At 39.6% G+C, this 26996-nt stretch overlaps 1 protein-coding gene across 2 annotated transcripts in view; it reads left to right on the top strand.

Annotated features, from left to right (window-relative positions):
• The first annotated feature begins 1419 nt into the window (after nt 1-1419).
• The window catches only part of LOC146626985 (glutamate receptor ionotropic, NMDA 2C-like), a 48227-nt gene continuing 22650 nt past the window's right edge, over nt 1420-26996 (top strand). The window contains exons 1-8 of one of the 2 annotated variants that reach the window (XM_085360955.1): nt 1420-1776; nt 3352-3450; nt 15600-15665; nt 17317-17505; nt 18291-18631; nt 19210-19324; nt 23754-23965; nt 24872-24885. In XM_085360955.1, the coding sequence (XP_085217081.1) occupies nt 1420-1776; nt 3352-3450; nt 15600-15665; nt 17317-17505; nt 18291-18631; nt 19210-19324; nt 23754-23965; nt 24872-24885 (1393 nt within the window). The remainder of the gene's footprint in view (nt 1777-3351; nt 3451-15599; nt 15666-17316; nt 17506-18290; nt 18632-19209; nt 19325-23753; nt 23966-24871; nt 24886-26996) is intronic. The other variant, XM_085360954.1, reaches the window with a different exon arrangement.

Consider the following 26996-nt stretch of genomic DNA (forward strand, 5'->3'; position numbering starts at 1 on the left):
ATCTCCGACAAAGTTATCCCCGAGAGAAGTAAAGCAAGTGTGTAAGTCCATCTCTGAATGTTTGTAAAGCATTCCCACGTTAAGCTTAACAAGCGACTGCCTCTCGCTCTCCGGCTGCTACTTCAATCGTGAAACTGCTTAAATCAGCTGATCGGCTTTTCTGTCGCGAGTCTGTCTCTCGTTTGTTTTTGGTCCACTTTGCGCCAGAAAGAGCAAACCAGCGGCTGAACAACAGCAGCACGTTTAAGCTTGATAAGCTGTTGTTAGAATTTATTTAATATTAATTTCTACACCAGGATCTTTTTCTACGTAGCTGACGGCTGGTAACTGTGCAGGGGCGGATCTAGCAAAGTTTAGCCAGGGGGGCCGATAGGGCATTAACTGGGAAAAGGGGGCACAAAGACATACTTTTCTTTCTTATTCTCATTTAAAATGTCGAGCTTTTAATAAATAATTATCTGACACCCAAAGTTTTAATTTGATGTAAAATGAATAGAAGTCAATTACTGTACATAGTGACTATTAAGTCTAATATATATACCCTAGTAAGCTATAGTACTTTTTACTTTGGGAAGGTACCATCTGTGCAGTCTGCAATTTTGTTGAAGAAAGATGTTGAATCTATTTAATATTTCTTGAAAAATAATTGATTTCTGTGCATTTTTTTTCACACTGCATCAAATTAAGGTTGATTACGTCGATTAAGCATCATGAGGTGGCGCGTGAGGGGTGGTTCCCTATTTTTTATTTATTTAATTTTGTTGTTGCTGGGAGTTGGAACCCTATTAGTTAGGTTGCTTAATATTTACGCTAAGTACTCTTTAAAATACCAGAATAGGGAGGATGGTGTAGGTCTAAGTTTATTAGATTGATCAGTATTGCTAAACTATGAAATATTTTTTTTGTATACAGGTATAACAGAATAGCTTTAGTGTAGTTGTTGTTTTAAACTTGAGTATGAACTTGCAGACTTGCAAAATGCAGCAAGATATTTTAAAAAACAGTTTTGTTGATTAAAAAACACTATATCGGATTCATATCGGTATCGGCAGATATCCAAATTTATGATATCGGTATCGGTATCGGACATAAAAAAGTGGTATCGTGCCATCTCTATTACAGTCATGACACTGGGGATTGGATTTTGGAGGATTACATGCACGCACACTCTGACACACACAGACACAGTTTTCCTGACGACACAAGTCTAAATGCAGGGCTAATACTGTCATACAAAGGGGTCAGAGAGGGAGACAGACCAGGAGAGGGAAGTAAGGGATGGATATGTACTGAGGGATCATGAGGCATTATGTCAAAAGCATCACAAAAGTAAAGCAGCTTGTATATTTGACTGCTGCTCTCTTCCCTTTCCTTTTCTCTTCTTCTCCCACCCTCCTTTCCAGGCAGTAGCCTGCCAGCATGGCCCTTCCCAGGGGACATCCTCCTCCTTCCCCCTGGCCCCCTCTCTTCCTCCTTCTCCTCTTCCTTCTCCTCCTTATCTCCTCCCCGCTTCCTCTGCAGGCTCGGCCGCTCCTCCTGCACCCGTCCATCAATGTCGCGGTGGTGTTCAGCGGCTCTAGCTACCAGAATGAGGTTAGAGGTCGTCTCAGTGGAGAGAATTTTGTCGACCTTCCCGTAGTAGTCAGCCCTGTAACGGTGCTGGTCAATGACACCAACCCTCGTGACCTGCTGACACGTCTCTGCGATACCATGGCAACGGAAAAGCTGCACGGTGTGGTGTTTGAGGATGATGTGGGCTCGGGTACCGGCGCTCAGGTAAGAATAATTTATGCATTTTTGTGTTTTCTGATCCGACATCCTCTCCAGAGTCATGGTGTTCAGTCACCCAGATCCATTTCCTAAAGCTGCACGAGGCAAGACTTTATGTAAAAAAGCATCTGTCCTGTCCTAAATCACAAAGAGGAACAAATTGAGATGCCAAGTGTGTACTAAATGCTTACTTTTACTTGCTGTCTTTGCAGAAATTAAATTATGGTGTCGGTAGGGTTTCAGATCGTAAAGGGAAGAGATGTTGCATTAAATCAAAGCAGTATTTTAGAGGATTTATTAACCTAAAAAAGGCATTGTTCTCAGCTTAAATGAAGTCGTAGGAAAAAGTATAGCTAGCATAGAGTTACCAAAAACATCATCCAAAGATTTGTTTTATCACTGAAATCTCCTAAAAAGAATTTTGCTGAAAAAAGTGAAATGTTTTATGAGTGCATTTAAACATTAGAAGTAAAACGCTTGAAACAGGTTTATTATTTGATATGCCTTTTAATGTTAATACCATAGAATTGAAGCTTGCATTTAATTGTTAGCACATATTCTTTTACTAATAAAGAGCAAGGTCTCTGATTTACCATTAAACTATTGCCATAACTCCAACAACAGCCAGTAAAAACCAGACACCTCAAAGAAAACTGTGGCAATAGAGAATCTACTATGGAAGCACACATGGGTAGACGTGGTACATGTAGGTTTTGGCCGCTACATGCTATTTTTTGGATTTTGTTGCTGCTATTTTAATGCAACAATTTTCCCTTCATAGATGCCTGGATCGCTGAGCAACTTTGCACTTCACAGTCAAATTCTTCTTCTTTTGCAAACATCCATTCATCCACCCATCCATCCAAGTCAAGTTTGTGATAGGGTTGGAGCCTGTGACATTAAAATGAACAACAATAGTTAATTTAGAATCACCAACTGTTTTACCACACAAGCCAGAGAACCCATGCAGGCGCAGGGAGAACTATGCAATCACATAAAGAGGCTCCTGGGGGATTTGAACCCAGGACCTTCTTGCCACCATGTTGCCCATTTGCCCCCCAAGTTTCGGCTAGTCACCCTATCTACAAGAAGTCACCACAGCGGAAAGCTCCACATGGTTGAGTTGGCAGATTTTGTGACCTCCCCTATTAGTAATTTTAATACAAATTCTGAGTGTAGTATAATAATAATTACATGAAAACAAAACTGGAGCTCTACAAGTTTTGAAACCATTACCTTTTTAAAACATCTGAAAGACTTGTTATTATGTTTTATATTTATTTTATTTTATTTATTTTATTTTATTTTATTTTTATTATGTATTATTTTATTAATGCCGGTTAAGGTTTGCCTGACAAAATTGTTGCTTTTCAAGTGCTGTTTTGATTTAAACAAAAAAAGGTGCTTAGTTTGCCATTAAACTGGCAATCGATCAGTTTCTGGATTGAATATGAATTTTACATCCTGGTCTTTCGACCACTACTAATTGGTAAAACTATATTAATGAATATGAGTTATTCTGGTGCAACACTTTCATCTTCTTTTATTCAAATATGAAATCTGTTTGTTTTAATCTTTCAGGTGGCAGAAGTAGCACAGATCTTGGACTTCCTCTCCACACAGACAGCTCTGCCAATTGTGGGCATCAGTGGTGGGTCTGCAGTCGTCATACCGTATAAGGTACTGTGAAAACAATGAGACTTTCAATCTTCTCAACACTGTCCCACCACCAGGATCGAGCCTAAATTGGACCTTCGCACCACACTCGTGAATGCATTTCAGTCAGAGGTATCAAAATAATACTAGTCACATATGTATAATGAGGGAAAAACAACTTCTTGGTATAAGATGAACAACAACCTGCAATATAAATCCTGTCAGCAGCAGCACTCGCTCTTCACAGCCTCCTGTCTTAGTCAGAACTCTTTTGCACCGGCATCACTCAGCTTAAAACAACTTAAGTAGGTCAGAGCGGTGAAACCTACTTTGGCAAGCAACTCGCTGCATGCAAATATTTGGATATGAGCAATACAGATGGGTGAATTATCAGCGATGACTAGAGCCTTCGACCCTCATCATCTCGTCTAATCCGTGGCTGGGAAAAGTCTTGAGTTGTGGGAAAGGAAACTTCGTAAGGGGAGACAAGTGCTACGGGTGATCTGTGCTTCAATCAATCATGTCTACACAGTCGAAGACCAGCAGGTTTTTCCCGCTATGATTTAGCATGTATCTCATTGATGAATAGAAATGGAGAGCAGCGAGCTGTGTAGTTAGATTGTAAAGAAGAGATTGATGACACCAGATGGATTCTTAATCTTTACTTTTTCTCCACTTTGTGGTGGGAATGTGGCTCCGTCTCTACTTCCTTTCACACTCTAAGCTTTCGGCTCATCTCCCCTTCCTTCCTTTAATTGCTTAACTGCTATCTCCAACACCTTGTATTTATAGAAACAACTCTCAAACACATGCAAATGAATACTGTCACATATGAGAAGTACACACACACACACACACATACACACAGTCAAATGGGTTCATTCCTACACCTATCAACCAATCGAAACTTGTATAGCCCTGTGGCTATAAATTCCACCCCCAGCAACATTTTGTAAACCACAGTAATTGTTTTTATCATCTTCCTGTTGATGTCACGTCATAGATAGGCATTAAACAGGAGGAGTTGTAACTGCAGGAGAGTGATTGATATGCTGTATTTTGATGGCAGAGTGAGTGAATAAGAGACAGACAGAAGAGAAAGATGCCTCGATGAAGCTTGGCTGACAGGTGCCCAAAGGCAGTGTTTTACTGTCTCATAGCTGAGTCTCTTTTGTGAGTGAAATAGTCCTCCTTGTTTCCATAATTCTCTCTCTTCCTCCCCCCCCCCTGTTGGTTAGTTCACTTCTAACCCTGTCTCTTTCCCCCATGCATTTCATATTTTGCTTTGGTCTCTCTACACCTTCACTGCTTTCTTCTTTTCCTCCATCACCTTCGCTCCTTGAATCTACTTCTTTTTTTTTTTTTGCATGCTGGCAGAGTCTATTAAGACTGTGGCTTGAAGTAAGCCAGAGGCCTGTGCTCCTTTTTGCTCACTTGGAGCTCTAGGACAGCATTAAACTGTTAATTAGAGCCTTCAGGAGGCTGAAGCACCCTGTAGCGCTTACCATTTATCCCCAAATCCAAACCATTCACTCATCTTTTCCCTCAATTTTTTCTGTCCCTCTGAAAACTTCTCCAAGCCATTTACCTCAGATCTGCTTTTAACACACATCTCACACAGTTCTTCTGCTGCCTCCAGAATATTTTTGTCAAATTTCATCATCGATCACTGGTCTCTGGTTGGTAATTTGCAGAGCCAATCACAAAACCTGTCAACTTGACAGCGAGCAAACACAAACAAGCAGGTGTGACGTTGCCCCTGAGAAGTCCAAAGTGTTGAGTGGTGGTTCTCTGTAGAACACAAAGAGAAAAGCATTTTCCTGTGGCCTGCATGTCGAAGGCATTATTTTACCCATACCCTCATACTCCTCTTCAGTCTCTCTATATGCTCCTTTGTTGTCCGGAAGAAGAAAAAAAAAAGCTTGTCAGAGGTGTCTGGCACAATGGGACAGGTGGGTTGGATGGAGAAAGACATGCCCGTGAGTGCATGATTCTGTTAAGGGATAAAAGAGCTCAATAGTGCTTGATTATCAATAGGCCTGATGATGATGAATATCTTTGATAGTGGGTTTAAAAAGAAGCAGCAGCCGCCCGAGCCGCCTATTTATGGCTCCTGTCTCAGTGATCTTTCTATGGTGAACAACAAGGAAGGAGGGAATGAGACAAAGATGAAAAGATTGAAGGCTTTTGTCAGACGGCACATACATCAAGCAAAAGCGAAGAAGAGGAAATTAAAGGTTAAGGAAGCGCTGAAAAACAGCATAAAGGCTGTTCAATGGGGCCTGCGAGGGAAGGAGGGAAAAAAATGTAGTGACGTGTCTCTCGGAGGAGTTAGAAATCAGAGATTGAGCGTGTTTTCTGTTTGTGTGTTCTTGGCTGGCTGGTTGTCAGTCACTGCAGTGTGCTGGGCGATCATTAGAGGGTGCTACTTCCAGATGTCGAGTCGTGGGAGCAGTGGAGCAGGAGGCGACAGAGAGGAGATGAGGATGGGGGCAGGAGCATGGTGCCGACGAGGCTGCAGGGGGAACAACAAGAAACTTTAATAACAAAACTTTAATTCAGTTGGAATAAAATTCTAACATCTGATATATGAATATTCTAATTATGATGGCAGTGATTGCGATAATAACTGTATTCAGTCTGAGGAAAAGATGCATCTTCAGAGTTGATGGGTTTTATGTTTTCAGAAACGTCACTTGGCCAAAAGTATGCAGACAACACCAAAATATCAGACAATCCAAGTGTTAAACACGGGTTTTGTTAAGGGTGTTTTATCAAAGTATGGTTATGAGTACCCCAAAACATAGGGTTGGGGTTGTCAAGTAATGCATTACACATCAATCTTTTCTTAAAAGTAACGGAGTATGTCATTTAATTACTTACCAGAGAACGCAATTTGTTAAACTATCTTTTACAGTGTAAAGCGTATGAACAAAAGGGCAACAAAGCAAAGATGAAAACTAGCTCAAAGAGAAGTTCAGGGTCTGGCTGCTGGGTCGGGGTCGGCATGCACTCAGCTTTACAATGACTTTGAGCTCTCAGCTAGCTTTGCATTAGCATCCTGTCTGTGCAGATGGCTATAAAGAGCCAATGTGTTAGCAGTATAATGCAGTTGTTTCTGTTCTGCATGCAGTTTGCACTTTAGAATCACGCTCTGATCCTTTTGGGCAATAGAAATAAAAGTAATGTCAGTATCTCCAATCCTCAATAGCTGCAAATGTCTGACTTTTTTCTCTTTCTATCTGCCCAGCGTGCTGATAACTGATTAACTGATATGTAATTACTAAATTTAGTTCAGTAACGTTACTATGTTGCTAAAAATGTAATGTGATTACAGTATGTGTTACACCTAACACTGCCACTACACAATAGTTGTATGTTAGCTGCAAATGTATATGCAACAGTAATCTGGTTTCTCCAGCTATACTCTTCAAATTTCCAGCAGGAAAGTTTGTCCATGTTTCTGAAATGCCCCCTTTGCAACAACGACACGGGATGATGTCGTTGTTGCAAAGGGATTAAAAGCATTCTGTATTTATTATTCCACTGCAAACAATGAATCGGCTTCATAAAATAACTATTAATTGTATAGGTTAATTAATTAGCAGATCAGGAGATTAACTGTTTTGAGGATTTAGATAACATTTTGAAGCCTGGGGCAGAGGTTTGCTCCAATTGGCGTCAGTGTTACTGACGCCAGTAGAGTCTGTTGGGGGCCAAGGCAAAAATTCACAGGGGAGTCCTCCAACCAGAGTTCGTCATCATTTGTGTTATAAATAAATACATAACTAAATAACTAACTAAATAAAATAAATGTAAGGGATTTTTTTTTGGCTTAACAGAAAATGACAAAAAAGCAGCATATCAGGTAATTTGGAATCTTCAGAGTGCACATATAGTATAATCAATCATTTGGAGGGGGCACCCTATCCTTCGCTTTTGCTGCTGGTGTTATAAATGTAATGATTCTGAGAAAAGATAACAAAGAGACACTGGAAAAGATTCTTATACCAGTAACATATTAATACCATTAAATTATATTTGAGCACAAATTCAACTTTTGAATGTTGTTCTTGGGCACAGCATCCACAGTATAGCTCTACTTTTTGGATCTTTTTGATAGAACTTTAATAGTTCCAGTACAAAGGATACTTATGTGCTGGGGACTGCACTACAGATACAGAAAATACAATAGTAGACACACACAACAATGTATATATAGTACTATAATTTACATGACTAGATCTAGTAACTTAGAGTACATGTCCAAATTTCTTTGCATCAAAATTTCATAAGTTCTGTCAAACCTTAACATTTAGCTCAAATGCAACTTTAATGTTAACTAAAAAAAGATTTCAGAAAATTTTCATTCTCCAAATCACTCAGTTACTGGTGTCCTACAGAAAAAGATGTAAAACATTACTCTACAAATGGCAGAGACCATCTTCAGTTCAGCAACAATGCCTAAGGCCAAGTTGAGTGGTTATATTGTTAACGCTGTACTAGCGTCTATATTCTTTCACACATATTCCCATTAGGATTCAGGTGGGGCTCTATGGTGGCTCTGAACGTCATTCACTGCAAATGAAGAAGCTGCAAGCAGCTGAATGCTTTGCTGGTGGCATGCTGTGCCCCTCATCGGAGCTCAATGTTGGCGTCTGGCTCTCAGCTGATGTTCTAGTACATCACAGAAGTGCTGGATAGGGTTGAGGTCAGGGCTCAATGCCTGTCCACACTGTTGTCTATAATCAAGCGAAGCCTGCTAGCTAGGTCAGGCCGCTCGAGCTGCATTATGTCATAGACACGTAACATGCCTGACTCTCCCACTTTGGTGGTGAATTAAAGCTGCAAAATGTCCCATCCCTCTCTCTCCTGCTCCACATCACTACCTGCTATTTCAATCCCTCCACCACCCTGCAGCCACATGCAGGCACCAGGGGAGTATTTACTTACAACTCCCCAATTTCCTTCCCAATTTGCAGTAGGTATGTCACCAGAATCAGCCATTTTTATACTTGATACGTTTTAATACCAAAATTCTAAAATCACAACTGTACATTTTTTTAATCACCTGCAAGTGTTCTCGTCTGTCATCACTGCATTCACTAGAAATACTAGACATAACCATAGCAAAATCCCCAGTGGAAGATTGTAACCAGCGTGCCATGATACACCGTAAAAAAAAAAATCCTAAAAAAACAGTAATATTCTGGCAGCTGGGGCGCCAAAATAATACCAGAAAATAACAGAAAATAACTTTCTCATAAAAATACGGTTATTTTCAGTAATGACAATATAGTTCGTTGCCCTAATTTTACATGGGATTTTGCCTTTTCCAGGTGCTTTTAAACATTAAATTAGGAACATTTTAATGTGATTAAACAATGAAATTACCTATAAACAAGGTCAATGAATGCGGCAATATGAATAATACTTAAATGTACAGAAATATACAGTTAACAGTTGGTTTAAATAATAATAATAATAATAATAATAATAATAATAATAGAATAGAATAGAATTCAACTTTATTGTCATTGCACATGCACAGGTACAGGGCAACGAAATGCAGTTTGCATCCATCCAGAAGTGCTTTAGTGATATAGATATATTACAATATATATTAGCAATAATATAGATATGTGAGTATATTACAGAATAATAATAATAATAATAATAATAATAATAATGGATTGCATTTATATAGCGCTTTCGAGACCCTAAAAGCACTTTACAATTCCACTATTCATTCACTCTCACATTCACACACTGGTGGAGGCAAGCTACAGTCGTAGCCACAGCTGCCCTGGGACAGACTGACAGAGGCGAGGCTGCCATATCGCGCCATCTGGCCATCACCAGTAGGTGATCCACTATTTCTGGTATCATCACATCTAACATTACTTTAATTATTATTTAGAATAGAATAGAATAGAATAGAATTCAACTTTATTGTCATTGCACATGCACAGGTACAGGGCAACGAAATGCAGTTTAATTTAATATTATTAAATCTCCATAATGTAATTTACTTAACCATTAATTCTCCAAGTATCTTGAAATCTACTGAAAAGATGATAGTAGAGCATGCAATAACAATATTCAATTTTAGTCACTTACAGTTATTTATTCACCTTTCAATCACTTTAATGTTAAAACTGTGTAATTTTAAAACTGTATATACTGTATATTCTGTGTATTTGTTATCTCACTCTCATTGCCTGTTCTTATTGTCCTTATATTCAACATTATGCTGCTCTGTTGTATGTTAATTGCCCCTTGGGGATAAATAAAGTCTTTCTAATTCTGATAACAAGTCAGTTCAAAATCCAATATGGGTGTTAATGGGTTAGAGTCTGTGTAGGCTACATATATGATTCACGTAATTTTGAGAACCTTTAAATTGATCCAAGAAGCAAACAAAAGACAATTACTTCTTCCAACGAAAAGACTTAAGCAGTTGAAGAGATAAAGATTTAAAAAAAAAACCATGAGGCATAGGAACATATTACGTCCACAGTGAAGTGGACATAATAGCAATGACGTGATAGAAAAACTACCTCATCACCTCACCTCATCTTAAAAAATGTCTTTCTGAAAAAAACAAAACAAATAGTTTTCACTTGACATAAATATAAAGAGCATCATTGCTTTTGTAAATTGGGTTGAGTTCACTCTTAAAATAATGACAGAGGGTAGTAAATTATTTTAATAGCCGCCGTGAAACATTTTGGGAAAGGAGGAATTAATTAACTGCAGATGACAGCTCTTATCTGCTCTCGTGAAGCACTATTAAATCTCTCTGTTTTGCGCCATAAATGTTTGATCACTCACAAACAAGCTTTTGTTTGTTACAGTTACAAACATCAAATAATGAGCGACTGCACTGGCAGGCGATGATACGGTCTGGAATTTAAAAAAAAGAAAAGCTGACAGCTTTATGTGGATGCCAGTAAACATGGACAAAAGTGCCTTTAAACTGTGAACATGATGGATTTTTGAAGCAAAGAAAGCGTTGAGTTCGAGCATTCGAGCATATAAGATCATCTATTACAATTTGAGGCTGTCAGTGGAAGATTATATTCAAGGGTTACCGTCTGAGGACTGGCTGCAGTCTAAGGTCACACGCTGGTCGTGATTTTGGTTCAAAGTGATGATGTGAGCCAGACAACTGTCACTGGATCACAGTGTACGTTTCTTTTTTAGGAGTTTGTTTCTGCTGCCAGACTGACCCGCTTTCTCTGTCTGTCCTTCTGCACCTCTGTTTCCTCTCTCCACCGCCTCCCTTCTGGCTCTCCCTCGGCCTCATGATCCAGAAACCACAGCACTCTATAAACAGGTCATGAGAAGAACAGAGCTGCTGCATTCACGTTGGATACAGTTTTCCATTGCTGGGAATAAAATCACATTAATGGCCAAATCCAATGAGTATGACCCAATAATTTCTAAAAGGCAGTCGGTCAAAGTAGTAATAAAAGTATTTCAGTAGTTTAATACTTTTCCTGACATCATGAAGAGATAAATGTCACTATATAAAGGACAAGTAAGTCCCCTAAAAACATTTCCATCAACTTCCATCGAATGTGCTTGATTTCTTCCACCAACCCCAATGCACCAAAAGATAATCTGATTCTGTCGCTGATGCTCAAGTCATCACAACTACTTTTGAAATACTGCCTGAGATCATTTCTTTTGAAGATATAGTCCCTTTCAAGAGAGAAGCTGTCACCAAGACCATGTCTTCAAAAATATATCTGTGATTATCGTAGCTTTAATGTCGGATAACTTGATGAAAAAAGAAAAAAAAATTGACGAGAGCCTCCTTTCTTTCCTTTCTTTGTTTGTGCATCGGCCTTAGCATATTTAGAAAGATACATCAATTTTTACCTTCTTACAATAAAAAAAATTTCTGTGTCAAAGACCCAAAGGTGTAGACTGAAATGATCATGGTTGAAAAACACATTTATGCTTTGTTAAAACTTTACACCCAGACAAGAGGGTGTTAAATGTTGTCACATTTTTTAACCAACTTCGAGCAAAAGTACCATGGTATGTATCATAAATTCAGGGAGTCAGGTAGGAACTAATTTTTCATGGAATGAAAAATTAAACAAAAAATGCGAAACCTTTGCAGTTTACTGGCGTGATTTGTGCCTGTTTGTCATTTAATACACACGGCTCACTCATTACAAAGTTGTCTTTTTTTTGGTGATGAAATTTTTTTTTTTATCATTCTAGAGGGTATGAATTTCAGATTTCAGAAATAATGTAAATTATATGCCATTGTCTTTGGAGTCAACATGTTAGAAAGCACATTTTATCATTACTGCATCATTAAAATGCCAAAAGAGGGAATATCTCATACCCCCAGTGCAGAGCGTTCTCACTCCCGAGGCGTAACATGTCGACGTTTTGTCACGTCCCGCGGCGTTCCTGAGGAACGCGAAAGGAGACCTTCGGCGTTCTTATGGTACGCGGCGGGTTATGGCTGGAATCCAGTGCAATGACGCTCCCGCGGGAGTAGACGTTCCAGCCCTGTATTCCAGCCCTAAACCTAACCTTATCCCTAGCCCTGACCATAACCTTATTCCTGACCTTAACCAGGACTTTAATGATGTTAAATAGCGTGTTTCTAAGCGATTTGAAGAAAAAGAGCGCGAACATGTGTAGGTTCAGTCCAGACGGTTCTCATATTTCCTCTTTTTCCGAGGTCGTCATTTAGGAACGTGGTGGGTAGCCGAAAACGTAATATGGTGACGATTTGTCACCTAGCGTAAAATGTTACGCTTTGGGAGTGAGAACGGGTTGCCCAGTGACACTGCAGAGACTGTGGAGCAGGTTGTTCACTAATTGCAGGGTTAGTGGTTAAATCCCAGGCCTCTCCATGTGCCAATGTAAGTGTCCTTGGGCTAGACATATAGGGCCATGTTGCTCCTGCTAATACGCAAGCACCTTTTATCATGGGCATGTTGTTATTACCCTTTGAAAGGGTGGACGAGAATCATATTTTATAATCTAGCTAGGGTTTAAAGATGGTGTTTGACAGCGAACCATTTACAGAAACACCATTATTGGATTTTCCTGTTAAATTGTCACATTCAGTATATTACACATTTGGTGTACCTCCAGAAAAGTGCCTTTATTTTTACTGTAGTTTTTATATTGTTAAGCACTTTGTGCAGCATTGGCTGTTTGAAATGTGCTATATAAATAAATTTGACCTTGACCTTTGACCTTTAAAAAATATAGATTTTGTGGGGAGAGCTGGCTTTCATGCCTCATTTTTGTTAAGAGTGCACTATACACTCACTGGCCACTTTATTAGATTCACCTTCAGTTCCTGGGTTGGACTGGGTTGTGCAATTTTGGTGAGGTATGTGAATTGCAGCCTCAGTTTCCTGTTTTTTTCTTTAGTTGACAGAAGTGGTCTTCTGCTGCTTCATGGTTTGAGCTGTTGTGCATTCAGCGATGCTCTTCTGCATACCTTGATTGTAATGCGTGGTTATTTGAGGTACTGTTGTCTTCCTATTAGCTCAAAGTAGTCTGTCCTCGCTGGATTTTTTTTCTCCTTTTTTTTGGACCATTCTCTGTAAAGCCTAAAAATGTTTGTGTGAGAAACTGCTGGTCCCAAGAGACCAGCAGTTTCTAAAAGGCCAGCCTATGGAACACCAGGAACCAGGCCATGTTCAAAGTCAGTTAAATCCCATTTCTACCCACGTCTGAATTTCAGCAGATTGTCTTGACCATGTCTCGAGTCTCTGCTATGTGATTGGCTGATTAGATGTTTGCGTTAATGGGCAGTTGAACACCTAATAAAGTGGCTTGTGAGTGTAAATACATGCTAACAATATTGTTATTTTTATACATATTGATGTAATTTGTGAACTATCTGTGGCCATCAGATGCATTAATGGATGCTAATATTTGGCTGTGATTTGTGGTAGGGGGCTTTGTTAAGCAATTAAAATGGTAAATCTAGCAGACCTGTCTGGGTATTACTGTGTAATACATTTGTGTCCATATGTGAATGAGCATCTGTGTGTGCTTGACTGACACCAGTCACTCCACTGAGCAACGGTACAGTACAAAGTTCTCCCCGTGGAATGAGAGGACTGTGTGAGCAGCCACCATGTCCACAGTCTCCCTGTCATATTACCATACGCTGCTGCAGTAGGACTGCTAATTACGCTTGTGTGTGACAGCCGCACTGCCAAGGTGGTGAGAACAAGACGGCTGGGAAGTGGAGGATGAAAAGAGGGAGGGTGAACTCTGTCTCTTTGTGTGGGTGTGTCACTGTGAGAGTTAGTCGAGAACAGGATTTTGTTGTAATTCTCATTTGGTTTCACTATGGAAGAGAAAGTGAATGTCTTCAAACATGTTTGATTCTGATGTGACAAACTGAATAGTGATGAAGCACCGACTTGACCGAGGAGGTCACCGTGTTATTAGCTTGTTTAATAGCTCGGGCACAACTAATTGTATTTTTCTCTTCTAATGATGCACCTCACCGCTGCATAGACATACTAGCTGAAGTGGGGCACTATAGCTAACCAGGACTGCCAATCCACAGCCATTTTTTATTCATTCACTGACAGCCTCAGTATTGCTATTTTTATAGCTATTTTGATGCCTAGCCCAGTCCGTGGTCTGGTAGCATTTCAACTCTGGATAGAGGTGAGTTTCAAACAAGCACAGACAGAGATAAAATTGGTAGAAATTGAGTGAAAGAGTCTGGCTGTGATACTTCTGTGGTATTCCTCAGGCTGCAGAACTCTCTTGGGCTTTGCAGAGGCTCTGAGCTGTGAGAGAGGGAAAAGCAACAGGAAGGAGCGATGACAGTTAGTCACCTCTGAGACGAGAACAGACTGAAAAGATCTGAGACCTGGTCCCCAATGGCACTTGACAGTTTAACAGTAGCTCTTCTCTCTCTCATTCATTCTGTTTGCCTTCTTCTCTTGTGCATTACATGGTATAGTACATGTACTATACCATGTACATATTTTAAAAAGACAATATTTCCCTGATCTGCGTTTCTTGCACCAACCTCCCCATCTCCACCCATTATTAAATTAAAACATATCACTACTTGTGTCAAGACCCTGCATATTCTTGCACCTGCTTACATCACAGGTCTGCTTATGCCCTGCAGCACCATTAGGCCCCTTAGATCTCCAACTTCTTTTAACTATCACAGATGCGGGTCTAAAAAAAGATAGGGGCAAAGTGTCCAGACTGTGGAAATTTATGGTTAACTCTTTTGTCTGGTTTGGCTGTTTGAATCAAAGTGCAGCCAATGCTTAGTCTGTGTATGAGTGCACTGCTAAGAGGGATTTTGTTCATTCGGAGGTAAACTTCAGTTAGGTGTGAAAATGTACGCTAACGCCTAAAACATAAAGAGAGCAGCAGGACTGAATATTTCCACTTCAGAGACATTGAGAGCCAATTTGGGGAATCAAGGCCCTGGAAAAAATAAAAGCATTTTTTCCTTATAGGACATTTATTCCTATAGGGTGCAGGTATTTTTGACAGCTATCTGGTGTTAAGGAGCTATTGCTAACTAGTTGCTGTCATATGTGTAAAACTATAAAGGTGTGCTTCTGGTCACTTTTTAAACTGCCCAATTAAGGTTTTTTAAAGACACTGCTGAAATCTCTAAAGATCTTTTATTTCAAATGCAATCACCCGTGCATCACCCTCTTAAAATGTAGTCCTGTCTTTGTCTTTATTGGTTCTTAATTAATTGGTTATGTAAGACTGTTCCATGGTGACTTTTAACATGGACCGTTTTACAGCTGAGCAAGGGAACTAATTATTTAAATAGACTGTTCTGCAGCTGTAACAATGTTAAGATGTTGCTAAAATGAGGACAAGCGAGCAAGTTCATGTGAATATCTTGTCAGTTTGGCTTCTGTTGTGACAGGTTCAACACTGTACCAGGATTTTTTGTGTGCTGATTTACTCAGAATATTTTAGTTTTGTTCCATGGGTGAAAATATTTCACAACACAAATGAAATGAAACCCGTTGGGTACTCGATCTCAACACTTTTTTAAACCTCTGTGACAGCAAGCATGAGCCCCGCTAAAGAAGTCTGCTCTGAGCTGCTGTTGCATCATCCACCTTCAGAACCATGACAACCACAAGCATTGAATGAAGCACTCTTTTTCATTGCAGGCTGAAGGATCCTCTTTCTTGCAGATGGGAGTCTCCCTGGAGCAGCAGGTCAACTGCATATTCAAGGTATGGAAGTGCATTATTTTAAAGCTGACAAAAACTTAATTCTTTCAGTTTTGAGGAAAGAAAATTCTAGTTCATTAAATCTTAAGAGGGATGAGGCTGACAAGTCAATTGCAGATCCCCAATTTGAATTTGGAGTTTCCATAAACGAATACAATCTGCAGCAGACTTTTATTTTACAATTGGCAGGTATATTTTTTGATTGATGTTGTCATTACTGTCTTGATGTTAAACCCAAAGTTAGGCTCGATACATTTCTAAATAAAAAGAGGAATCACTTCGGCCGTACAATCAAAACAAAACCAAAAGCAACTCAATACCACAGACAGTATTCAAATTACTTGGACACTATGAATTCATGCGTTTGTCAGTGAAGTGCTGTTGTGAGGCTTTAAGCTAAGTAATGTGGTTTCTGTCATCTTGGTGTTTTGAAACCTGTAGACCTTATTTTCACCAGGTGACCTTAAAGTCATGTGTTTACTAAGGTTACAGAGCAGGCATCTGAGGGCCGTTTTACCATAGACTTCTGTACACCCAGAAGTCAGATGACAACCTTTCTGCACCTCTGAAGCCTACTAGTTAACACTTTGTCTTAGTTGTTTAATCGAAATGGTAGTAAACTAAAGTTTTAGCCACAAGGAATAATTTCATAGGGAATGGAAACACTAGGAAACACAGGCAAAATCACAGGGAAGCATAGAGCAATGAGAAGTGAATACACAAACAAGGAAACTGAGGTAATGAGCCCAGGGGAAACTACACGGCAGGAACAAATAAAAGAAGAGACAAGTGAAGAAGAACTCTATCAAAAGAAAACACAGAAAGAACCAGAAACTGAAACATCGAGGAATCAAGATACTTTTTCATTCTCGTTGCCACATTTCTGAAAGCCAACATAATGTTAAACAGCAACAACAACAAGAATTCAGAGTTCACAACAGAAAAACCTTTGTCCAAAAAACAGCTCCATGACACTTTGTGCAATCAATTGCCTTTACCCCTTGAAACCAGTAGTTGCTGAGGGTAAAAGCAAAAGCCTCCTTGTGATTGCTTTGGTCACTTGCAACTTGCAGCAGTTGCACCTATCAAGCATAGATCATGTTTGCAGACACGCATAAGGTACTCGCCAAACAATATTGAGACTGAAAAATGAAAAACCAGAAACGGAGAATGTTTGTCTACAGAGCAAAAGTTGTGTTTTTGGAAACGTGCTGGCTGCAGCAAATTTTACTAACCTTTAGCCTTTCAAAAGTGTTTTAAGACATGTCGGCACCTTTATGCAAATTACAGCTGACTGCTGCAATCTGCTAGCGACTAAAGCAGCACCCTCTTTGTGACCTGTTTCACCTAGCAACAGCTCCAGGGCCCACTCACTAACTGTAACTGTACCTTTTCCCCCTTGTGATTGGTAGCTGAGGATGAGGAGAGATCATTTGGAAGAACTGAACATGATTTTTTAAGATGCAAAATTCAGACATTAATGACCCATAATAGCAGACAGTAGATATATTAATCTACTCTTTAAAACATAATACATTTGTCCAAGTTAGGGTTTACCATTTACTCTACTTCTTTACTTTTACTGCACCTTAGAGGATGTGACAATATTTTTTCTTGCAGCAGATATTGATAATTCTGCATGTGTCTGTTTCAGATGATGGAGGAGTATGACTGGGGCGAATTTGCTGTGATCACCAGCCTAATGCCGGGCTACGACACCTTTGTGGATATAGTTCAGTCCTACACAGATACTTCCTACTTCTTGTGGAATGTGCAGGATATAATGTCTCTGGAAATGTCCGTTGGAGCAAGTGACATGAAGTTCAAACGCATGCTTCAGCAGGTACGACAAGTCACTTTGAAATGTTAAGGGATTCTATTATCTGGGAGATTAAATCACAAGCTACTGTTTTCCTGTTTTAATGGGCAGTATGCATGAAACGCAGGGGCAGGAGGCAAGTAGTTGAGCCTATCCCAGGTGTCATAGGATGAGAGATGGGGTACACCGTGGCCAGGTCACCAATCTGTTGTAAGGCTTTCACACAGAGATAGACTAAAATGTTATTAGCTTTGTCTGTTGCCAGACGGCTATGACATTTTGTCTCTGTTCGAAGTAATGGCACTGGTTCAGGGTGGGTACTCTGAAGCATAATGTTGCAGCACTAATCTTTTTAACATTAACGTGTAATTTAACATAAAGCAATATGTTTTTGGAGTCGTTTTCAGTGCTCAGAACTGACCAAATACTGAGTAAAAAGTGAAAAGTACAAAATGAGTGAAAAGGAAAGTAATCAGCCTGCGAGAACAAAGCAAAACACAAACCTCCCAAATGGGAAACAAGCTGTGTTCTGGTGGCAGACTTGGAAAATTTGCCACAGGCATCCCTCCTGCCTCCATATGCAGACCCTAATATTGCTTAAAACAGGGAAGTTAGCTCTAGGTGTTCAATATTGCAGCAGCTGGGGAGACGAGGCATCTTGTGGACACCGTGAGCTTTCCTCTTTAATGAGAGCTGCTTCTTTTGTTGTATGTAAACTTAGTAAACATCTATGTTATCCAAGTTAGCTGCTTCTGATGACTTAGTAGTGCAGCGTGCTCAGGATATTCTGATTTATTGTCCATCTGCAGTTGGACTCCCAGGTTCTGCTGGCGTACTGCTCACATGAAGAGGCGCAGTACCTTTTTAAAAATGCCGCTGAGGTTGGTCTGTTGGGGCCAGGCTACATCTGGATCCTCCCCAGTCTGGCCGTGGGCAACCCTGACAGCTCTCCACCTGCCAGCTTTCCTATAGGTGTAATCGGTGTGATTACCGACCAGTGGAGGAAAAGCTTGCGGCAGCGAGTGAGGGAGGGTGTCGCCATCGTAGCCAAAGGGGCAGATAGTTTCAAGCGGCAATATGGTTTTATCCCCGAGGGACACGGTGACTGCAACAAGCCGGCTAAACACTCAGACAACTACACTCTGTTCAGGTGAAGCAACACTATGCAGGTGTTACTTGTTTTCCTTATGTTCCCAAAAGCTCCAATATGTATCATAGTAGTTATTTTTTTGTGCTTGCAGATTTTAATAAGCAGAATTTAATCTGCTGATGATTGATGTAAAGCCTGTCTGTATGACTTTTCCATTAGTATTGCCTGGAATCTTTATAACTTTTAACTTATTTAACTTCTAGAGGAATTAACAGTTTTGTTACTCATTGAAATTTGTGCGAGTATAGCGCCTCTTTAGCATGTGGTCTGAAATGCTAATTAATTTGGATTCATTAAAAACAGTCTAGTCTGTCATGGATTAATGTATTAAGAGACAGTGAAATCACTCAGTGGGAACACTAGGCTGTCAGACCAATCACCTGCCGCTATCATCGCCTAATGAGCTACTTCCAGTCTCCTACATTAGATTAAGCTCCCGGGGGGAGCTTTAGATTTAATTAGCAGGTGATCATTGTATGTGCATGCATCCGTGTGAATGAATATGCATATTCTGATTTCTAGAAAGCAGAAGTCAAACTTCCTTGATTGCATACTGTTTATGTTTCTGTTGGGATTAGACACATGCTGAATGTGACTTGGGAGAGAAGAGATCTGTCGTTCAACAACCAAGGCTTCCTCTCAAACCCTTCTATGGTTATCATTTCTTTGGACCGGGACAGAATCTGGGACAAGGTACTGAGAAGCTTTAACTGAATTACACACACTGGCACAGAAACACACCATGAGCAGGGCAAGACAAAATGCATTTAAAATAAAATCTGGGATTTTGTTTCTCCTTCAAAATGTTTGCACTTTTTAACAGACATCATAAGTGTTGGTGTGGGTATGTGTATCATGCCTGTGTGCTCAGGCTTGTCATGAGTTGTTGTTTTTTTTTAGCAAAAATGATGGACATTACTTCCATAGGCTCAGAATCACAGCCTCTAAGTGTGAAAGCATCCAACTTAAAGATCTAATCTGGATAAATGCTGATAGTTTACACCTGAAAAACTGCATTAGACTTGAAGTTTGACATCATTATTTCAGATCAATAGAAGTGTGCATCTTTGTTTCCTGGTGAGGATGAATCCTTCCCGTTTCCTCATAACCATGCCTTGCAGCCTAGGGAGTGTTTTCAATCCCTTTTACGCACACAAGCGCACACATGCAGTCAAAGCCTGAGGGTGTATTGAAAAACAGACTGAACAGAGAGACCTAAACGTAATCTCACAGCTACAGTTGAACTCATTTATTTCTGCCCTGGAAAGACCAACCTACTTTATCAATGTCACCTCCTGGCTGGTGTGTGCATGTGTGTATATGTGTATGAACATGGACATGTCATTGTGCTGAAGTGGGGTTAGGATCGTCTGTGCTTGTAGATCCTAAAATCACGTATTCTCCCTCCCCATGTTAGTCCCCGAGCACAGGTATTGACGTTCACAAGTTACAGATAACAAGACATCTGACAAGATGCCATACAAGCATCTAAATTTTGCGAATCCTCTCCCTCCTTTTCAATCCCATCTCATTACAGCCCGATCTCTCGCCGCTTGTTCTCCCTCTCCTCTTTGTGTCAGGTATCTCATCCGTTATAATGACATGTCGTGGAGTACTTGCTCTTTTCAAGCTTCTCTCTTTTCATTGTGACAGCCTGATAGTTTAACATGCTGTTATTCCTTATCATCATCTGAAGGGTGCTGCTGGGTGACATTTGTCCCCTTTCACTGCCAGGATCCTCTCCCAGGTCTTATCTTGTATCAATTTTACACCTATAGACTCAACACAGTAAATACAAAGCAGCGATAATCAATAAAATTATATACATGGGAGATGTGAATTGTCACACAGCTCTGCCTTTTATTTTTATTAACAACAGAGCTGCAATGTTTAAAGGAAAAACAGACTTCTTGCCCAACCCCAAAGAGTAGACAAGAGGGGTATAAGTGAGGTAAGTCGAATATAAAGTGGAGGAGGATCTCTTTTCTTCCTCTTTCCTTTGTTTTAACATGGCTAGATCACCATGGTAACTGACAGCGAACACATAAACTGATCTGGAGCTGATTATCCTCAGAGTTTCAGTTTAAAATTGGCTGGGAGGCCACAATTTTGCATATTGTTTCATTTACAGTATCCTGTTGGTATGATACTTGCCGAAGGAGCAGGTTTTTTTATATGCAACCTGTAGATCTTAACCCCTCTGTTACAGTAGTGCAAACTGCTGGTATCCCAGTGTCTCAGGAATTTAAAGGACTTTGAATTAAAGGATTTACGTTTAGTCCGAAACTAATATTTTTCACACTGCTGCATCTGCAACTGAAATTGATCAGTTAGCTTTGTAGGCTATTTATCACTAAAAATACCTATTCGATCAATAAAATAATTGATTTTTCTTTATTGTCCCATTTATGGGACAATGTCAGAACTGAACACACCAAACAACATTCAGTGTTTAAATATATACTGTTTAGTTTCGCAACTCTAAACTGCTGCAGCACAGAGCAGTAACTCACATTAATATATATTTATTTAACTGCTCTGAAGTTTTGATTAATGATTTCCTGTAACATTAATCTCACTTGCAGCAATAGTGTTGTATTCTTTAGAGAGCAGCACCATCACCTTTTCCACTGATAATGTGTATGACTGGAACAGACTGTGCCCCATCGATCCATTTTGTGCATAGGAAGAGTCGAATGATGTATCAGACACCCTCATTTTATATGAGCACACATAGAGCCTGAAGCTTGATAAAGGAAATTGCTATCCATTATCTCCAACTTGGGTTTTAGGTTTTGTGAAGCCAGCTAATGCTGGGAAAACCTGACTACTGTATGGTGAATTTGTAGGGGTGAAGTGCCTCCTGAATATGACTTACTGGCAAAAAACACAAGCTATGTGCAGTATAGCCTTTTCACTTCACCATTGTTCTGAAATAGACTCTAACTGACCTAAAGTGAGATTGTCCCAACAAAAAAAACAAAAAAACAAACAGTTTTATGGTAGCAGAAAGTTGGAAATAAACACAGGACCCAAGGCATCCAGAGCCAAACTAAAAGAAACTTCTATTAGGCTAAATTCAAAACTCTACAAAGCAAACAAAACAAAAGTCAACAAGCAATCATTCATCATCATTTGGCCAGGAAAGCAAAGCACACCCTGGGTAAGGTACACAAACAATAAAGGTAAGATGGGACTATTTATATACAGAGGGGTGATTAGAGAAGTGGAAACAGGTGGGGAATAGGGTACAGGTGCACATAATCAAGATCATTAACAGAGAGATAAATCAGGAAATATTTCCTGATTGACTGTGAAAATAAATGAGGAAATAACAAGAACATCTAATTAAAATAAGACACGTGAAAAATTACAGTGAACAAGATTCCAGTGACACAGAGGAGGCGAGAATAATAAACTACAATACAAGGAAAACACAAGATGCTAAACACAAATGGCAAACACAATGGAAAATGACAGTTCATTTTCAGGCTCAATAAGTACCCTTTTATTTTGAAGGAACTGCAAAACAGGAAGCTCTAACAGTAGACATTTTGCTGTTTAGTAGCACCTTTTTTCTGAATTTGAAAAACTAAACAAGAAGCTTAGGATAGGGGAGCGTAATGACAGTTTCTCTGGCTCTGTTACAAAAAATTGAAGGATCTGTTATTCGCAGCTTATTGTTGTCACTCGCTCAGTGAATCCTAGAATCATGACTCTTTGGTTCTTGGCAGTGGTTTTGAATTAACAGAAGTCAGCAGAAAGAGGTCATTATTTGTCACTTTTCACAGACAATAAAATGTGTAAAAAAAGAGAAAAATAGCTGCAGAAACAGCCAAAAAGAGAGCGAGAAAACTGACGTGTTTTAAAGATGTATTTTCAAGAAAAAAATAACTCCAAACATAAAACTACTCTGCTACTACCTAGTGCTGTCTTGGCATTGACAAAGAGACTCTTTTTTAAAGCAAGGTAAATGCATTACTTATTGTCAAAACCTGACTGGATTGATAGATAGGAGTGTGGCACATTCAATCATCACACCATATTTTAACCCAGTATTCAATGATTGGTCCAGTGAAAGCACTTAAGATGCTTAAGATGCTCAGACACACGAGGATCCCATAAATTCAAATGACTGATCTTCAAAACTGGCAGTTCTGCCATTCTGTCGTTCACAGACGGCGCACAGAAACAAATCACAGCCTTACGTGCTGCACCTTTATACAGATCCTTAAGTCGCCCATGTATGACGAAGGAAAAACATTAGTATGACTAAGGTGAAGAAAGAATCAAGAGTTGGTATGAAAAAGAGGTCTCATTAAATCTGTAAGGGAGTGAGTTTCATATGCAGTAAGTCAGCGCTGGCCAAGCTCAGCACGCCTCATTAGGTTGGCTGATGTGACAAACAGTCTTGCTCCTCATGGGGAGAGTTTCGTTGAGCTTACCGCCGACATCTATGGGACTATCCATTGCGTGATGTGACATTGTACAGCAATTCTGGTGCAAAAGTGGCTTCCGTGACATTAAAATACGCAGTCTATTCCTTTCTTTCAGTAGCAATCTCGTTAACGAATCTGTCAGAATCTCAGTTTGTTCATTTATTTTCAGTTCAGTGAGCTTTACTTACACCGGCTCTACAAATGCAGAAAATCTTTTAAACACACAAAATAAATAGCGGTAATCACTTGAACAGTTACCATTATGAATAGTGACATTTCGAAATGTTTATTAGTCTAAAAAAAGGGAAAATTATTAATTGAATAATCAGTCAACAAAATGAACACACAGCGAAAGCAGCACATGCTGGGCTGTATTATTAATGTGATACAGTTGGTTTACTCTTTGTTTTAGTTTCTGAGGGGTTTTTCCTCCCCAGTAAAAGTCTTTCTCAAACACTTTTAAGTCTCCTCAGCATGTGTTAATGAGTATACTCTCCTTTGATCTTCTTATCCTCTTCCTCCAGGTCAGCGCATGCATTTTTTCATTATAAAATTTTTGTAAAAATTATTCATCCTGTGAAGTTAGGAATGGCAGGGTAGGTGAAGAGGGAAGGTGTTGACACGAAGGTCGGGACTCACATGTGATACCAATGAGATCTTTGTCTCTCACGCTTCTTGCTCAGGTGGGTACGTATGCCCGGGGCGTCCTCCAAGTTCGCTACCCTATCTGGCCTCGGTATGGCAACTTCCTGGAGCATGTGTCTGATGATCGTCACCTGACCGTGGCTACGCTGGAGGAGCATCCGTTCGTCATGGTTGAGAATGTAGACCCAGGCACGGGTACCTGTGTCCGCAACACTGTGCCCTGCAGGCGTCAGTCCAATTACACAGATAGGTACACATGGCAACACAAACACACGCACAGCTTAATAAATACATAGATGTAAGCAAATACATGGTCACAGATGTTTATACCACAGCATTGTCTCATGAAATGTAGTGCTGTGGCTCTAAATAGATGAAAACTGTGCAATTCCAGTGACACAGTGTTGGTGGCGTTGTTTCAGTATGCATTCAAAAAAAAACCTCTGAAGCAGTGGTCTTGGCCAATGAAAAGAGGACAACATATGTCAGCATATATTCATAAAATACAAAATAAATGGTCTAGTTTCATGTTTTTTGGTTATAGCAGAACTTGCCAGTAGTTTGACCCAGACTGAGACACTGTGTCTCAATGTGCATGTTGGGCTACACAGGCAAAATACAACTAGCCATATGTTTTGATGACATGTTTATATATTTTATCTCCCATCTGTGAACACAAAGAATATTTCCATGTTCAAGAAACCACTTTGAGATTTGAGGTGATGCATAAATGATGCATTATTTTGCTGGTAAACTGGTATCATAAAAGAATAGAGATTGTCAGCAACAGTTGGTACTAAAAGGCCCAAAGAGTTCCAGGAAAATATCCCCCAGACCATTGCACCATCGGCAGCCTTAACCACTGAGATAAGGGGATGGCCCATACTTTCATGTTGTTTATGCCAAAATCTGACCCTACATCTAAGACTTGCAGCAAATACTGAGACACGTTAGACCAGGCAATGTTTTCCCAGTCTTCACTTTTCCAATTTTGGTGAGTTATATCTCTGGTTTCCTGTTGTCAGGAGTGGCAAACAGTGTGGTCTTCTGCTGCTGTAGCCCAACATTCTTAAAGATGTTATGTGTTCAGAGATGCTCATCTGTATATATTATCTGTAATCATGGGCTGTTTGAGTTATTCTTCCCTTCCTTTCAGCTCAAAGCAGTCAGGTCATTCTGCTCTGCCATTAAGAAAGTATTTTAATACCAGCTTCTGAAATAGTCAGACCAGCCCAACAGCCATGTCACATTCAAAGTCCCTTAAATCACCTTTCTTCCCCATTCTGATACTCGGTTTGAACTTCAGCAGGCTGTCTACATGCTTATATGCATCTAGTTGATGTTGTGTGATTGGTTGATTAGATGTTTGCGTTAACAAGCTATTGAAAAGCCGTACCTAAGTGTTCAATGACTCTAGATTTGAATTGGTCATAGTTATGAACTTCCATCATCACATGCTCCTTTATAAAGTCATTAAATGAGCTTTTACTGTTTTAATACTTAGCAAATAACAAAGGTATCATATTGGCACTATTTCTAGCAAATTTGCAGTCCCACACTCAGACATCTACACCCTCCCTCACTCCCTTTTCCTTTGCCCCAGTTTAGGTTTGAGTAGACACTGCATACCTCCACACTTCATTAAACTCAGAGTAATTGTGTGTGCTGAGTGTCTAAGCACTTTAAAATCACACCCTCAGTGTCAAACACAGATCACAGCATGGCAGAAAACCGCCATTAAACAGCTATTACCTCTGAACTAGTGTTCATTAAGAATACACACTATCTTCATCATGGTCACACACAATAGAAATGAAACTATATCACGAGTTGTTGTTGTTGTTTTTTCACAGATATGTCTTGTAAGCAGTGTTTACGACTTTGACATCTCACTTATCAAGTTGACAAGGGGAGAACTGAAACTATAAATATATTTACAAACACTATTTTTTTTAATAAAAATCTTTCTATGTGTCTTGGATTAGCTATTTTACACGAGCACCTATGCTACAGTGCTGGTAAATTTTATTAAGGGCCTTTGCTTGCTTACTTACCAGTTTTTCGTTGAATATAAAATTTACATCTAAGGAACATGTGTAACAGGAACAGATTATTTTTAGTTTGTTAGCTCTTAAAGTAAGATGTTTTGGTTTGTTTTACTAAGTGCCAAAAAGAAAGAGAAAAAGGACTGAAGTTTTCCATGTTGACTAAGAATTGGCAGGTCAATCCAATAATTCAAACCCAATAATTTAGCCATTTGGGGCATGGATGTGTTTGTGTCTTTGTTTCGTGTTCTGCTAATTCCTCTATTTCATAAAGTTATGTTTTAATGACTAAACTGTATCTTCATCCAGCATTTTTTTTTCTCATAATCTGTCAGTGATGTTGATGTTTTTATTATGAGCCACAAGCATCGACTGCATTGATTGCATTTTGACTGTGGTGGGTACATAAACTGTAGGGATGCAACGGACAGATAGATATATGCTACTTAGTGCTGAACAACAAGATTAATAAAATATTAGAATTTCACCCATAAAAAACTGGAGCACAAACGCCTGGACAGGCTGTATAATAAAGCAAGCTGTATTGGTGATAAGTTAATCACATTAAAAACATGCTCAGAAAGGTATAAACATATTTAGCCCACTTGTTCACTATCTATAGGCACCGAGTTGCCTTTGGACTTATCTTTAACGCTACAGTCACATTTGGAAAACAGTAGCTAAAGACCACTGTACAGCCAAAGTATTGCAACTGTGTGCAATGAAGTTACGATTGATACATTGGCTTTAAAAAGGTTGCCTCCCACCAGGCAACCTGTGATCAAACGTGGTTACCCAGAGATTTAAGGGGTTGCATGTCCTGCCTTTGGCTAACCTGTTTGTCAATGCAACTCCTTGCAGTTGGTCACTGACAGCAAAAAAATGGCTGTTTATTCTGCACCTTTTAATAACTAGTTCTGGCAGGATATTAAGTCAGATATCATGATGCACTATCCCAACTGACAGCAAACAAGCTACGTCAATGCATTGGTATGATAATGTATCAAAAGGATGTAACTGTAGTTTCCTTGATGTTCTTAGCCCTGTACTCTGGGAGTTTGTTATCGCTAACTGGAATCTCACTGCCTGTTATTGATTATGTTACAATTTATTCATTTTTGTATGTTTGCTTGCAGTGTTTGCTCAAGTGTGGAACCTTATTGATTGTAAGGTCTGCTCCATTTGGTAGAGTCTGACCATCAGACATGTGCTTGGTACATGGCTGAGTGCAAGAGT

Source organism: Diplotaxodon limnothrissa, linkage group LG8 (genome assembly GCF_057381915.1).
Source record: "Diplotaxodon limnothrissa isolate DT_005_m linkage group LG8, D_limnothrissa_male_GT1.1, whole genome shotgun sequence".
In the NCBI taxonomy this organism is placed as follows: Eukaryota; Metazoa; Chordata; class Actinopteri; order Cichliformes; family Cichlidae; genus Diplotaxodon; species Diplotaxodon limnothrissa.